This window comes from Suricata suricatta, chromosome 4 (assembly GCF_006229205.1).
Source record: "Suricata suricatta isolate VVHF042 chromosome 4, meerkat_22Aug2017_6uvM2_HiC, whole genome shotgun sequence".
NCBI classification, from domain to species: domain Eukaryota; kingdom Metazoa; phylum Chordata; class Mammalia; order Carnivora; family Herpestidae; genus Suricata; species Suricata suricatta.
In genome coordinates, this window is record NC_043703.1 from 43,410,347 (window position 1) to 43,427,398 (window position 17,052).

At 33.5% G+C, this 17,052-nt stretch overlaps 1 protein-coding gene across 1 annotated transcript in view; it reads right to left on the reverse strand.

Moving 5' to 3' along the window:
• Positions 1–17,052, reverse strand: part of TDRD3 (tudor domain containing 3) — a 163,385-nt gene that overhangs the window by 22,415 nt on the left and 123,918 nt on the right. Inside the window, 2 exon segments of the mRNA XM_029936632.1 lie at positions 11,754–11,879; positions 16,620–17,052. The exon segment at positions 16,620–17,052 is cut by the window's right edge and continues 99 nt beyond it. Of these exon segments, the coding sequence (XP_029792492.1) occupies positions 11,754–11,879; positions 16,620–17,052 (559 nt within the window).

Below are 17,052 nucleotides of genomic sequence, written 5' to 3' on the forward strand. Positions count from 1 at the left end.
ACAGAGCACCCAAGAGATCCTAGGCACTACAAACAGTTTGGCTGAGGGTGGGGTAGAACTCACTTTACTAGGAAGCAAAGATGAGGCCCAGTCAGATAATAACTCTTTGAGAATTATGGCTATTAAATCCCTTTTCTGTTCTATTACACCTCGAGTTAAGGGTCTAGGTTTTCAATGAGACTTCTGAAGAACTGTTAAATCTGGAACTCCTTCCGTCTCCTTTTCCGCAGAGAAAGGACTAGAGGCACAATCACATTCCCATTTTCCCAGTCACCCTTACTAATTCATGGTAATAGGATTTAAGGAGCTTCCCTCTACCAAAACGTTTCTTCCCAGCACTGTCTGAATATTCATGTGTTAGATTCTTGATGTTTCTAAGCACATAATTCTGAGAAAAATAAAGGAGAAAGGTAGGAGTATGAAAGGTAAGAAGGAGGTAACAATAATCCACATTTCACTGTGAAATTAATTCAACCAGACTGGTCTTATATTCTTAGAATATTTAACTCTGAAGCATGCAGAAGATAGGAATAAGAACCCCAACATGGAGAGGACATAGGAAGAAGCAAAAGGGATTAAGTCATTTTGGGTTGCTTTAAAAATAACATAGCTGATGACACTATACTACAGAAGAACAGTGAAGAAGGCCAAGCTTACAATAATAAAAATGTGTGTTTCTATATACCTTGGGAGTTTACAAAGCTCATTTCTGTTGATCATATTACTTAATCCTCACAACAGCCCTGTACTGAAACTGAGACCCAGAGATATTAAGTAACTTACCCCAAGTCACTTAGGTAGTAAGTGGCAGAGCCGGGACTCGACCCAGGTCTTCTGATTCTTCCTGTGCATTTGCAGCTCCCCTGGAGCTGAAGCAGGGGCAAAAGGGAGGTGGAAGTAATTTGCCCAAGACCAGCCTTGCCCTCTCCCCTTCTTTCAGTGGCCAAGCAGAGCAGACATGTAACTCTTGCAACGGCCTCTTTTCATCAAATTCTCTCAGGAGACAGCACACAGATTCTGAAAATGTTTCACAGCCTTGGGCTCAAGAATGACACTAAGCAGTAAACGACGTCACAAGTAATTTTGGCAGTACTTTGTCACTGATGTGAAATTTACTGGAATCTTAAAGTATAGTATGTCTCACTTCAGAAAGTAAAGTTTATCTTTTATAATTGAAATTATGTAAAGCAGTTTGTTTGAAATTGTTTCTTTAGCAGTTTCAGTCAAACCTTTTAAGATTATACCATTATAAAAATCATTTTGAAAAATACTAAGAACCCAGATACCAAATCTATATTTAACCCTATTCTATGGCCATTTTTCTATTTTAATCATATTCCCTCAGTGATCATTTTCATTAAAGCAATTATAATCATTAGAATGGACAGAATATTCAGTCTTTTTATAGCCAAGTATTTTCTACAAAGTAATAGGAAAATTTATCATCTTCTTGAAATGTAAATCTCATATTTCTAAATTATATCTAAAATGTCTTTAATGTGGCCTTTTAAAATTAATTTTCTATGATGAAATCTGGAGTTTCTAGTACCTGGTTTCTTGAATAGTTCTTTAATTTTTCTTAGGGAATTATATATTTTGATTTCTCATCTTGATTACTTATATTTTAAATAAGTTTTAAATATATTCAATGAGAAGTTTTTCTTTTCTTATTTCCTAAGAATACAAGGGTACAACTTAAATCAACTGGGCATTTAACCAACTTTTTATCACTTCGAGATCTTTTTGTACTCAGCTCTGGTACATCTGTCTCTAACAGTCTTTGCATTTATGAGAACTTCTATCATTAGGGCTAGGTGCCAAGTAAGCATCAATTATAATCAGGGCTTATAAAAGTTCAACCAAGGATATCAATTCATTTGTTCCTAAAGCTTTTAAAGGTCTTCTGAACTTGAAACAATGCTCTATTTAACCAGACTTCATTTGAGGATCAGCCTTGTCTGAGATGGAACATATCCAACCTAATAGTTAAAAGCCACATGAAACCTTTAAGATGAATAAAAAAGGCAAATACTCAGACACAAAACCAAAGAGGAAGAGGGCAAGGAGGAAAAGTCTGGGTAAGGAGGATGAGAGAAAGGACAGAAGAGGAACAAAATAAAAAGAAACTTACCTAGAATAAGTAAAAAATTATGAGTTAAGTACTAATACTTTTGATATGCCTTCCTTTTTCCTTTTCTTTAAGACTTCAATTACATATTTAAACCAATCTAATTAAGTCTAACATCGTTTTGTTTAGTGATGGTCAAATTCAAAAATTCCTAATTATATTTGTATTATCTAATGACTTTATGAGGTAAAAAAAAAAAAGTGTTTTTTCCACATTATTCTAAGCTTTATTTACATTTGTCTCTTTGAGATAAAATGATCATTATATTCTCCTAAATCATTCATTAAATAGTACCAAATATGGTTTCCAACATTGAAAAAAAAGAACACAAGCCCATACATTTTAAAATTTGAACCAGAAAGAAACAGAATTAGACTGACTTCTAATATCTTACTTTATATAGTAAGTTATTGGTTAAGCAGGACAAAGAGGGCTTACTCTAATTTTTGAATCACATAATCTGGGAAAAAATGAGCATACTTCAGGGGAAATTAAAATGCCAACAAAAGGTCTCTAAAGTTAATTCTAGTTTTAAAAAGTCAATGTTGGCTTTCCCCACTTTCTTCTTTCACACCATCCTATCCGTTTAACATGCATAACAAAATTGTAATCAAGAATCATTCCAACAATCGTTCCCAGATTGGAACCATCTAGGTGTGATGGAGGCCTTATTAATATTTATTAGGTCGTTTCTGGAAGGAAGGTAATCTATCTTCTACTTCTCTTATATCCTTTTAATCCTTTGGATGTATAGGGCAATCTATTTTCCAAAGTAGCTTTGCTACAAAAAGCATTCAAAGACTATTTATTGAAAAACTATCATATTAGACTGTTATGCTTGGGCCTGATGTCTGACAAAGGACTCTTCAGTAATAAAGGTGACCACCAAGACTACATAAATCATCCCACACATAATTTCTGACCTCCTTCTACTGTTTTAGTTATTAAGCCAGTTCATGTGATCACTTAAAATTCTAATCCCTTCAAGCTCAAGAGGAGCTGGTACTGACACTGTGTATCTACCATTTATTTATAGAGTTCTTTTGCAATCTCGCTAGCTCTTCTCCAACCACAAATTCTGCTCTTGTTTATAATTATAAGTGTTTGGAAAGGGCAGGTTTCTTAAAATAAGAATATTTCCCCCTCTAGTTCACTCAAGTGAGCTGTGGAATTCTCTCCAAGATTATCAATTCATCTCACTTATCCGTTGTATCTAGGAAAACAAGAACAGGAAATCAAGAGCAGTTAAGTATAAGAGCTTGCTTATTTTCCAGGAGGCTTTTAACAAGCTTTTAACTAATTAAAATAATATTATTCAAAAGCTTTAGAACACATAAGTCTATTAGTAAAAGAGTAATATAAATGTTGAAACAAAACAGAATTTTTGGTCTTTTAGGAATCTCCTTCACTTAAGAATGTTCACTTACCCAGTGGAATTAACTTGTTTTGACACTTTCTTTTTGAAATGTCATCTTAACAAAAAAAAGGTGGGGGGGAGGGAGTTCAGATTTGTCTTAGACTAGTTTTTTGGAGAATAACAAATTCAAAACCCAAATAAATGATGAGAATGCCTTACTGCTGGAACATGTAAATATCATATGGGTTATTAGTTGAGAATTACAGAGAAGGACAGCAATATTATAAAAACTCTAATGGTGTCTTCACAAATGACAATTTCTAGAAGTTAATACATAGAAGTTTTCAGAATTAGAATTAAGTTAAAACAAAATTAAAAGACCAGTGAATTATGTATAACTATATGTAAAATAAAGTCTTAATTTTATTTTTATGTAACAAAATACTATTATTTATGACATAAGCACTTAGAAGGGTCATAAAATTTCAGGAATATATTCTGTCCTTTATTCACAGAAAGGTTAAGAATCTGACAACAAGTGTGAGGAGAAACTGCCTTTTACTATATATTTAGACTCTATTTGTAACATTAAAACATAATCTTATGTTCTTAAGAAGTTTGGAATATCTACAACAATATAAAGATAAATATTCACCCTATCTTAAAGCTGGGAAAATTTGAAGACCAGAAAGAAGGTAACAAGACAGCTAAGACATTTTCCAGAATATGTCCTATAGATTTTCTGTAACAGGTTCTATAACAGGCTAAAAAAACAAGTTCCATGAGCAAGGAAGTTTGTGAAGCAATACACAGTACCTCTCTCAGAGATTAAAATATGTATCAACTGATGTGAATGGTCAACAGTATTTTCTAAGTAAAAAATAAAATCGAAAACAAAAGCACTCAAAGCAAATGAACAGAAGCTCATAGGTCCAGTAAGTGACTTTAGCAAGGTTGCAGGTTAACCACAAAGCACTGATGAAGGAAATTACAGAAGACCTAAATAAATGGAGAAAAACAAGATAAAATAAAATGCATACTAGTCTGTTACTGGCTCAAAGAGGTCCCATAAATTAAAAAAGCATGCTTAATTTTTTAACCCAGAATTTTCCAACTGGATTTAACCAAAAAGCAGAACTAATATTCTTAGAACACTAGTATTCTCTAGATGGATTAGGCATAAAAAAATCTGCATAAAAAACGAATGGCTTTTATATTCTTATGGTGGTCTATGTTGCTTAAATAGAGCCTCTTCAATTATGTCTACTCTTAATCAACTATATGGGTTTTCTTTTTAAGGCAAATAAAATGTACTCACTGTTGTAGTACTTCCTTTCCCTTCTGAATGGTGCTCTCAGTCAGTGACAGGGAGCTATTTCAAGCCAAGGTGTAAAACTCTTGCCAGTAGTCCCCAAGTTTAATGGAATTGGAAGCTCTATGACACGAGAGTATTTCTCACAAAAAGACAGATCAAACTCCACTCTTTCCTACAGGTGTGATAGTGAAGCTTATCACACAGGATTCTAGAGTAAATAGCATAGGTCCAGTAAAGTTCAGAAAATTAAGATCAGTAGGAAAAGTAGTCCATATATATCAAGAGATATTGCCTACTAAAGGTGAAAGGGAGAAAGGAAGAAAAAGAAAGAAAAAAAGAAGGAAAGAAAAAGTGAAAAAAAAAAGCCAATAGAATACAGGAATATTTTGGAAATAAACATGAAAAGAGAGAGATGACTAATAAATAGGATGACCAAAGTAGGAATACACAAACACAGTATGAAGCGGGACACAAGGCAAAAGGACAGGTGACAACTCACTGCAGTACGCAATCAAACACGTCCGGTCAGTCCCACATGTAGAGGAGGAAAGATGGACTGGGGGGCTCCATCAGAAAGTGGATAGAATCCGTGGTGCAATGAGCAACATTATTTTTCTGCCTTTTTAGGTGCAGATGGAAGAGGCTCAGAAATTCACTAGAAACTAAAATAGAACTGTGTGTATTTTTTAAATTCAAGGATGCCTCTTCAAATTGAGAAAAATCTTTAAAATATACTGGCCTGAGTGTCTACTCAAGACACTTGCCCAGTATAAGAGTAACACCTTTGGGAAGAGAGAAATAAAACAATATTCCTCAGATTCATTTATTTTACTACTTTATTTCCTGTGCAATAAGTATATTAGCAAGTCTTTTGCACGATATGCAAAGGAATGGGGAAATTCAGTGCAGTTTGAAATAACAAATTTAAAAGCCTGGTATGTAAAATAAATGAAAAAGCAAATATTTATACTTCGAAGAGCACATGCCTTGAACCTACGGAGTCAAAATGCCAAAGGTAAAAACCAGTTCACCTGACAATCCCAGCACCCTTCAGCCACAGGTCTCCCCCTGGTGCCTCCTTAAAGACTACTTTGAAGGACAATGTAAATCATAGCATACTCAGCATAAATCTAAAAGCATCGTGAATTTAACTCGTAGATAACAGACATCATAATTTAGGGCACCACACTTTAGGTTTCTAATAATAAAGGTGAAACTTAGAAGATAAAAGATTAACATCATATCTGCTGGTATTCATTTATGCAAAAAAAATTGCTGTGGATTTTTCAAACAGTTTTGCAAGCTTGAGTCTTAATATTGATAATCAAATAACTTAAGGCTCAAATTGTTTTATGAATTATAGTTACAGTTAGAAACAAAACTGACAAGTATGACAATAATAACTTTAAAAAGACAGCACATCTTAGGTAATACCCTGCCATGTGATTTCACTTTGGAAGTTATTTCACCTTCCGGAAAAAAGGAACACGAGATAATCAAATAACCTTACATTCAGTGCTTAATAAAGAAAACCTCAGATTACCCAGACACCTTTCAAAGATGTCTATATATAGCTCCTTTGGGTAGATTACAATATATAAGGTTAGCAAGTAGAAAAATTCAAACAATGCTTCTTGTATAGGTTTTTTAAAATTATTATCTAGCATATTATTCTCTTATGATTAATTTAAATGGTGAAATAAAATGTCTCTGTTAAATAATATAGCAGGATCAAAACTATATATCAACCTTTTCATAATCATCTGTTAGGTTTGGCTATCATAAACAAAATTTGGGCTTCAGGGGTATGTTGGGCTACCAACAGTATGAAGTTGACATCTCTATGTATACTGCACGCATTTATGAATGAATAATCTCTCCTTCTATATCAGCAGCTTTCATATCTCCAGTAAAATCCTTTTGTGTAATCCACAATCTCCAGTGGGAATTGTGAAACGCTGAGCAAAGGGTATCAAATATAACCAAACTTCATTAAATCAAAGCTTGAAGATACTGCATGGAATCCCCAAATTCCATCACCCATGAATTGAAAAGTATGTTCTCAAATGGGGCTAAGCTAGCCGTACAGTCTCATTCCGACTAACTCTGTTTATACTGCAACAAAACAGAACAAAACAAAATGGGCACTGCCTATAGGACAATGTTTGAAAGGCAAGTTTCCTGAGATATGTATGATGGAACAAAATGTATTTCAGTATTTCAGGGACCTTAATCAACTTATGCTTTTAGTGCAGAAATGTGAGTATGGTAAATTACTCCCACTAATTTATTTAAGAATTTATCAGCAAAAATGAAAAACCTTTGGACTATGATCAAATAAGTGCTTGTACTTTTTATTGGCTACTAATTGGCAGAACTTCACTGTTACATAATTCTAATTTTCCTTTGAAGTTAATGATTTCTATAGCAATTGTCCTCTTTTTAATATCTATTATGATCTTTTAATATCAAATACAAACCAGATATAGCCTAACTTTATCACTACATCATTAAAATTACTAACATGACCTTGTTCTGATACATTTAAGATCCATTTTAACTCATTAATTTATGTATCATAACTTTCAATCTCCATCATTAAATAGGTTAGGGGTTTTTTGGTTATATGTGTCTTTTTAATATTTTTATTAGTGGTAGAAGAATTCACAGCTTTTTGTGAATGTCATTTGAATTTGAAAAGATAACTTTCAAATGTGTACTCCAGGATGTCATTATAAAATTTTGTGCAAAGCTACTTCATTCAAAAGTAAAACTTGAGATTGACAGTTCTTTTTATAAAGGATGGTAAAATTCAAAAAAGTCATAATTATTAAAAAAGCAAAATCTAAACCCTCCTAAAAACAAATTTAACTTTTTAAATAGATATGAACTTTTGTATCTAGAAAAATTCATTAAGTCATGCTTTTTTCTTCCACATTAACTTTATCTTCAAACTCAGGTGGAATAAAATAAAGACCTAAACATTATTTAAATTAAAACTTCAGTAAACAAGACTTTTTCCATTTGTATTTTGTTTTAAAGCTTTAAGAAGAACAAGACCCCTATGAGATATTTAAGTTTGCTTCTCATAAATGGAACTATAACTTTCTTCTAACTTTGTGCAGTGAACAGAGATTTTTGTGTGCTTTGTGCACTAACATGTATCCTTCACAGAGAATAGTGCCTACCTAGCACCTAATGGATATGCAAAGAATATTTCTGAATATATGAATACAGAAAAACATTCAAAATAGGATGATCATCTAAAACGCAGTAACAACCGATCTGTCCAGAATTAATGCCCAGGACGTTGTGTATGTTAAGGTCTTGGAACTAAGCTAAACTACGTAATCAGATTTGTTTTATTTGGAACAATAGCTGAACAATAATCATTTCCTGACACTAAGAAGCAAATACTATGAATTTATAAAAAGAAAGTTTAGAAACCAGCAAGTTCTAAAACATTTCTTGAGATATAAAAATCTCAATAGAATCCAGGTCATAAAAATACTCGGAAAATCAAGACTTGACAAGTGCCTCTCCAGGCTTAGAAAAGCAATTCAGTAGGAACTACACTCTAAAGACACAAAGGTTTGTGTGAGCAGCAGTACAAGGGTATTTTACAGTAATTCCAAATTGCCTGCGGCATCTTTTTACTGGCTTCCCAGTATTAGTTTTAGAGTTAAAAGGAACCAATTTGGAAAGGGCCTGCAGGAAACACAAACAGCAGTTTTCTTTGCCCCTAATGTTTTCTCACACAGTAATCAGAAATATAAAATAATATATGTTTACTTTTCTTCCTATATAATTTCCTATATAATTTTCATCCTGTGTAATACGAGACTCCCTAATGCTTCATTTACTTTGGGAAAATAAGGAAAATCATACGATGTTCACAGAACATTGGGGGAAAAAAGCAAGAGCATTTATCCAGTTAAGAATACGTTATGAACCCCACATGATGTGTGACAGAGAGTTCATTATAACACAGACGCTAAAGTTAAGAGAGAATATTTAATGACAGCTGAAAGAGCCAGGTGAAATCTAGCTAGAACAAAAAAATTAAGAAAGGGATGACTTACTAAAATGTTTACTAAATCATTTTGGAGGAAATAAAGCATTTAATCATAATCAGAGCATATATTTTCATCATCACTGAGTATGTTTGGAAGTAAAAATATGTATCCAGATGGAAAGGGAAAAGTAAATATTTAGTGTAGAGAGCAAAGGCAAGTAATTCCTAAACTTCATGAGAAAAATATTCTTTAGATTTAAACTATTAAGTAGATTTTTAGTTTTCCATACAAGAGATTAATTTAGTCATTGAGTCTCAATATTTCATGCATTTTATTTAATAATTTATCCTTATATCTTTAAGAGATAATATAGGCAATTGATTTCTATAAAAGCTTTTGGTTTATATGCAGGCTTTTGGGATGTTTTTCCTGCAAACTATTAGAAACATCTTCAATGAATGAGCATTGCTACATTTAGGAAAAGGAGGTTTTTTCAAATCTTCCACTAATAAGAAACAAACACCTTAATAAGAGATAAAATATCATTTCACAATTAAAAAGAGAGCAAGAGTTAAAAATTTTAAATTACACAATCCATGGGGTGAGTGAACACTACACCTCTGTAGCCCTTTAACTTTTCTGATATGTTTACCAATTAGATACCTTCTTATTGATATAGTGAATATTTTGCTTTAATTTAAAACTTGTCACATTCTAGTTACAATAAGAAAAAGTGCTCATAGACCCCCAACATTAATACTCTCAGAGGTCAAGAGAACTCGAGACTAACTCTACACTAAATGTATTGACAATTGCATATACTGCTTTTTATCAGGGGCTTTTAATGTATATATGTGTATATATGCACTTTTAAAAAATGGAGATGAAGATATGTTAAGCTAGTAGCTTCTGCATATCAAGGAGATGCTTCTACAAACTAAGTCAATTACTCATGCAGATAAAAAAAGAAAGAATGATCTTATCCCCAATAATGATGTTCATGATCCAACAGTATTTGTCATATTAATTTATGCAAATCATAAAATATCAACAATCACAGGAGAAAAGTAATACCAGAATCTCCAAAAGATTTAGTGATTCCTGCTTCTCTATGTAAAATATTTCGAGCATCTTATAAAACATTTTCAGGTCGACTGCAAAATAAAGTAAATAAGTAAAAAAAAAATAGAAAAGAGCATAGATGAATATTCACAAATAGGTAGAAAGTAGGAAAGTATTGCTTAGCTCAGAATCGCTACATGGACTGTGACATCTGAGAAATTTATTACCCAGCTAAGTTTACACTGACTTCAAATTAATGCTAACACAAAGAGAGGTATTAAAGAGGGAAAGGAAAAGTCAGTGACTAGAAAGAAAATGATCACTCAGTACCAAACACCTCTGAATGGAAGAGCTACAGTGAGGAATGACAATGACTCATCAGTAATGGCCACCCTGAAACAGAAGAAGGAAGTAGAAAAGAAAGTGAAGTAATGAAACTAAATTTTTCTCTAGGGAGAAAAGAATAAAATCAATCTCTTATCAAATCCTCTAAAAAAAAAAAAAGAAAAGAAAAGAAAAAAAAAAAACCTAAACGTAAAAATTCTATTTTGACTCTTTGACTGTAATTGTTAAACACATTTGGGAGCACATTACAAACAGCAAACCAGGACTCAACTTCTGGAAATACATAACCTATAAATAAATAATACTTTTACCATCAAAACAAGATTAAGATGTATTAATGGAAAAAGAGAATGAAAATAGCAGTCATAGGAGAATCAGAAGGGCAAACAAATGGTTACATCACATTTCTCCATGAAAAGAAAGGCATAAATTAAATATAGCTGCTATTTCAGTACTTTAGAGAAAAAAGTGGCTAAGCTTTTTTAGACAATGAGACTGAGAGAAAAGATCTATTAGTTAAACATATGAACCATTAGTAATATACTATAAAATATAAAATGATAAATTATCTAGAAAGTTCCATTGGCCCAAAGCATAATTACTGGTTTTAGGCTTTTGGTTGTTGTTTTATTTATCTTGGGGAGAGTAAACATGCAGGTGTGCATGACACTGAGGTGGTGACAGAAAAATCTAAGGAGACAACAATTAAACGAAACCTGTATACTTCAATGATAAGACTAATGTCTGGATAGTACCATTTCATAGTATACTTTGATATTTTAGAAAAATAGAAACGAATTAGACTTCTAATATAAGTTTATTAATGGCTACCCATAAAGTGGAGAAAGTAAAAAAACTTTATGAAACTAATTTTAATATGCCTTGTCCTCCATTTTTGCCTAAATGTAGCTGAGAATCCATCTATCTATTTATATATATAGTCACATAAGCCCTTATATATAATAGATTCCATGAAGCCAACAGTTCTAAATTACATCATCAAAATTACCACAGAGCATTGACATACATTTGGCAACAAAATCAAGTAATTATTAAACAGAGATATTAATCTCTATATATACATATATAAACATATATGTAGCAAATGCAGCATGACTTCATATTAAAGTGTTTTTCTTAATTTGATATATAACGAAAATAATAAAGGACATACACATCTTCATCAGAGATTTAAATTTGATAACTGCTGGACATAATTAAGTCAAATTTAAAGTAACAAACTGGGAAAGAACAAAATATGCATAAAACCTTGCAACTGTAAATGAGGACACCTATTTCCAAAGCATAAAATCACAGCATTACACAAGGAAAGTGAATTTCAATGCATTCATTTTTATTGTAGTTCAATATAATTATTATATTAGAATCTTACTTTACGAGTAGCCAGTTTTAAGTAAATTCAAAATATTTTTTCCACTGGCAAATCTTGTCTTGCTAGGACTAATCTTTTAGAGCTATGTATTTTCTTCAAAACAGCTTAGGCCTTCGTACAGAATTTGGATCACGTACCCATGCCTCTGTCTGAATGGGCCTGATATTGCTTAGTAGCACCTCTTCATAGTTTCCATAATCAATGAATTTAACAACTGCTGTCATACCAGAGGAATGGAGAGCTTCAACTTCTGCTCGGTAAAACTGAGGAGACAAAAAGGAGTTGTGAATATGACAGTCCACATTGCCTACAAAGGGCAATATTTGATGGAAATATAAATGTAATGTGTATTTTTTGAAAGCTCATTTTTAAAAATTAATTTTGATTGAGATACATATATACTGTGAAAGGATTACCACAAGTTTACAGTGCCACACACAGTTACAAAATTTTTTCTTGTGCTGAGAACTTTTAAGATCTACTCTCTTAGCAACTTTCAATTACACAATATTTGAAAGAAAAATTTTAAGACAATAATATTTTCAAGAAAGAAAACTTACCTTTAGATAATCATAAATTGGCTTAAAAAAAGATAAATTCTCTCATCCTTATGAGTTCTGATATACACTGGGCGGTGGTAAAGATTTCAGGACAGAACTAACAGGGTCAGTAGAGAAGAATATTTACATGTTAATGGATATTAAAAAAAAAAACTAGTGCTATGGTCTGTTGTAAGCCACTGATGCTCCCAAATTAGTAAGATTATTCTTATGTACTAATTAGATAATATTACTATGGAGCATAAATATATGACAAAAATAAATCTCAAAGAAAAAGGCTCTCCGCCAGTCATCCCAGGCTCCTGGGGTGAAGCAGGGATGCCAGATAAGGAGTAAACACATTACTAATATGCAGGATTTATAGGATTTGAGACACTGCAAGACCAGACACTTATACTTTATCAGTTTATCTAGTGTAACTTGATTCTGGGAGTTAATTCGCCTTAACAACTCACAAGGAACTGATTTACATAACAACAATCTTAATTTTTTTCTGTTAATGTAACTACAAGTAGGTCAACTAAATGGAGTACTTCTTTACTACAGGTCAACCCATTCAAGACACAAATTATAGATCTGAATGTTGCTTAGTGAAGATAAAATGAAAAGTAAAAACTATTTACTCTTAAGGAATATTTCCTTCTAACTAGGGTAATTGGATGCTCTACTATAACACTCTAATAATATCTCCTTATAAGCTCACCAGAATCAGAAAATGTTAAAGGCAACAAAAATTCTTATTCTCTATATCCTTCTAAAATATGTTATCCTTGGGGCACCTGGGTGGCTCAGTCTGTTGAGCATCCGGCTTCGGCTCAGGTCAGATCTCACGGTTCGTGGGTTCGAGCCCCACGTCGGGCTCTGTGCTGACAGCTAGCTCAGAGCCTGGAGCCTGTTTCAGATTCTGTGTCTCCCTCTCTCTCTGGCCCTCCCCTGCTCCAGCTGTCTCTCTCTGTCTCTCAAAAATAAATAAAAAGCATAAAAAATAAAATAAAATAAAATATGTTATCCTGAGTATTTACTATTAATAACAAAGGTTATTAAGTTAATCCATGGTGTATCCTTCCCAGGTCTAGATGCTAACAAGTTTAGAAACACAATGCTGAAATTCTTTTTCTTATATTAGAGTTCCTAATATACATTCATGTCTAACCCTTCCTCCTTTATTTCTTAGCATCACACTTCTGTGATCTATGAATTGTGTGAGTTTGAAAGCTTCTCAGATAATTAAGTCAGTTCTGGTAAGTCCAACAAACAAGAGTGATAATAAGTTGACATCCTTTTAGGAACTTAGAGTCTAATAAAAACAACTGTGTGAAAAATGACTTCTATATAACATGGAGAGTAATAATGGCGCAGTGGTACAGCACCTAATAAGGCTGAGGAGTTTAGGAAAAACTTCCTGGGGATATGGACTTCAAGGATGAAGAAGGGTTAGTCAAAAAAAGCCCCAAACAAACAAACAAACAAACAAACAAAAACTTGAGAAGGGTGCTCCGTGGGAAGTTATAGAGACCTAAAATATGGAGATGAGTGCAGGAAACCATAAACAGTTTAAAATTCATTATGGCATGATGTGAGGAGGGTCAACCAATAGGAAATTAGATGGGACAAGAAAGTAAGGATAGAGGCTCTATATGCATCCTGCAGGCTCTATTTATTCCACAGGTAAAAGATTTTAACTAGGAAGAACGACAAGGTCTAAGACCAGGATCAGTGATGGTAGTTTCAATGACAAATTTAAGAGAAATAAGGTATAGAGCGGGGAAACCATTTTGGAGGATGTTACAGTATTCCAGTACAGAGAGCAGAAAGAGCTGAACTAATTATGGCAGTCTAGAAGGAGAAGGAGGAGAATTGTTCCAAATTCCCAAATCCTTCTAGGAAATAAAGGTTGAGAAAAAAGGCAAGGTAGTGTGAAGAATTTTTTAAATGATAGATTATAACAATTGGTTAACTATCTGCATTACATCACTGTAATGCAATTACGGTTATAGTTTCCTAAGGACAGTTACAACTCATGTTTTTCTTAAATCTTTATCTTGGATGGTCTCTGGTTAGAAAATTGGAAAGTTGCTTATTCTTAACAAAACATTTAGAAGCTATCTCTTAAACCAGGTGTTTTCAGGAGATACCTAATCCTATCTCTCTCAGAGGACAAATACTGTTTATTTGTTTAATGGTGTAATATAGATAGAGCCCACAGTCCCTCACTATAACCTGAAAGTACATATCCAATTAAAATCAAAATAGTCACCTTAGATCATCCAATTATTCTAAGCATAAAAGCTCAAAACACTTGGGGAATTGTTAGGTACTATGTTTCACAAACTATCTGACTTATAGTTAAATATAGTTAAATATATTAAGGAAAGGCAACCGATGAACTCAGTGTTATTGATTTTTCTTTTGAGACAATTACAGTTAAAAGTAAAGCTTTATTAAAAATTTCATCAGATGTTTGAAGAAATTAGGATAATAGCATGGTCAGAACTATCTGATATTCCCAAGCACCTGACCCTTAACAGCTACTCAATTATGGTTTAGTCAATATTTGTTGAAGAACTTGCCTGTTAAGCCTAATATCTGAATATATGTAGCTCTGTTAATATTCTCTGTTGCTTTATTTGTTCCTAGTCATTCATTTTCTCTCTCTCCTCCATTTTTAACCATGCCCTCTAATTTTTTATAGGATACCAGACATTGCAGATGAAATACTGAAGAGGTTTTAGAAAATGTTATTTTTCCCAAAAGGGGATTATATTTTCCTTTGGCAGGCATACAGAGTACAAACAGGTATCTTTGAGCCTGTAAATGGTTGTTTTCAGGCTGTATAATGGCTTATTTGTATTAGTTTTGCACTTACTACCACAGCATGATCCTTGTGGGATTTCATTGGAAATCATGAATCATATACTAAGGCTTTCAAAAATTATTGGACTTTGAACTTCAATCATGTACTTTCTCTGCTTATCAAGATAATCAATAATCTCTAACTGTCCAACAACAACAAAAAAACACTTTTCTATTATCTTCTTAATCAAACTTTCAAAGAAGCAGCTGACACAGGTGACCACTCATTCTTAGACACTGGTAGCTCTATAAACCCACAGATTTCCAATTACTTCACCTTTTCTGCCTGCCTTAAACATAAGGAACCCCCCCACTACCCAAATCAAATAGTTCCTGTGTGTTGGAAAGTGTGTGCTCTGAGTTGTTAAGAGTCAGAGTCTGAGTATGAAGAACACCATCACGTGCTTCCTAAGCCCTCCAAACAGCCAGGGAACAGCCATGTGAAATAGTTCCAACCAACGAGATGGTTGTATTTCTGGAAAGGCTTTTGCTTTTCTGGAACTAAAAACAAAAAACAAAAGCAGAAACAAAAACACAGCTGTCTCCCCCTCTTCTAACCTTGAATGAAAACTTACCAGTAGAGATGCTGCTTGTAGACAGATGCTATCCCACACTCACACAAAGCCTTACAAGACTGTGCATATAGTTACACCAGCCTGCACCTCTCTCCTTGCTGCTCTCACTAGGAACCATCTAACATTTTGCTTATGCCGCATTATTCACGGAACACAGTAGGGCCTAGTTCCTGATGCCCTACAGCATCCTTTTAAAAGATCCAACCACATTCCCTAGCCTGAATTTCAGTTCCTTTGAGCATTAGTTAACTTTGCTTCCACTGCTCCATTTAGCCAAACACGCACTCTCACGGGCACAGCCTTACTTTATGAACTGAAACTATTCTACCTAAGAAATATTTCAAATATTTTTTTCCCTGGACTTGATCCTCACAACCACTCAGATCTCTCACACTATAACTCTTATTATCTTGCTGATATCGCCAGTCCCCTACCACTCTGCTTTTTTCCTATAGAAGTGTCCTTCAGAATTAATTAATTAACAGAGTCAACAAATAATTATGAAATCCCTATATTGTGGGAGAAGCAGGGTTGCAGAGGAAAACTAGACAGACATAGATAGGCCTGCCTTCAAGAAACTCAAAATTATAGTAGGGGAAGGAGTTATCAATCCAAGAACCAAAACCAAAAATACAAATTGTGGTAAGTTTTAGAAAGTGAATAAGGCACTGACTGAGAAAGTAGAAAGAAAAGCAAACATTGACAGTTCAGTTGATGAGTGAAATAACTGATCAACTCCACGTAATCACTTTTAAATACTATTCCAATAGGCAATCTAAAATCAAACCTTACCTACCCAAATCTTATGACACTGATTCTCCCTAAGCATCCATAAAAATATTAAATATTTTATTTTTCCTCTTTTATAAACCACATACCTATAAGTCTGTTCAAAGACTTTAAACAAGGACAGCCCTAGAACAAAATCATAGTCCCAAAGCAATGGCCTTCTACAGTCTCACTAGACGGTGACATTTAATAACATTAGAATTTGATAACTTTACCGCACGCATACCTTGTTGTCTTCCCAATAAAGTGCAAAACATTCATCTCCAGGTTTCCACAATTTTGCATACTCCATAGGAATAGATGCCTCTAGTACTTTTTCTGGTTTAATTGGCCCAGATCTTCTTTTGGGCCCACTATTGTAAAATACTTTATCATCATAGGGTGTAGCAGTGGTGGGTCCTGCTGGCTTAATAGGTCCTACGCGCCTGCCCTTCAGTGGCATTTCTGTCTCTCCATTTGGAACAGCAATGAAACTATTAGTTCGGACAGGATTCTGGAAATCAGTATTTACATTAAAATGTTTTTCAATTTTTACACCACCGAAAGTTTCGTTATTTATTGTTCGTGGTTTCCTATCATAAAAATGATCAGGATTTGCTGTTTGGTTTTCTCTTTTCCCACGTTTTTGATTATTATAGTCAATGGGTTCTTGAGGAAGT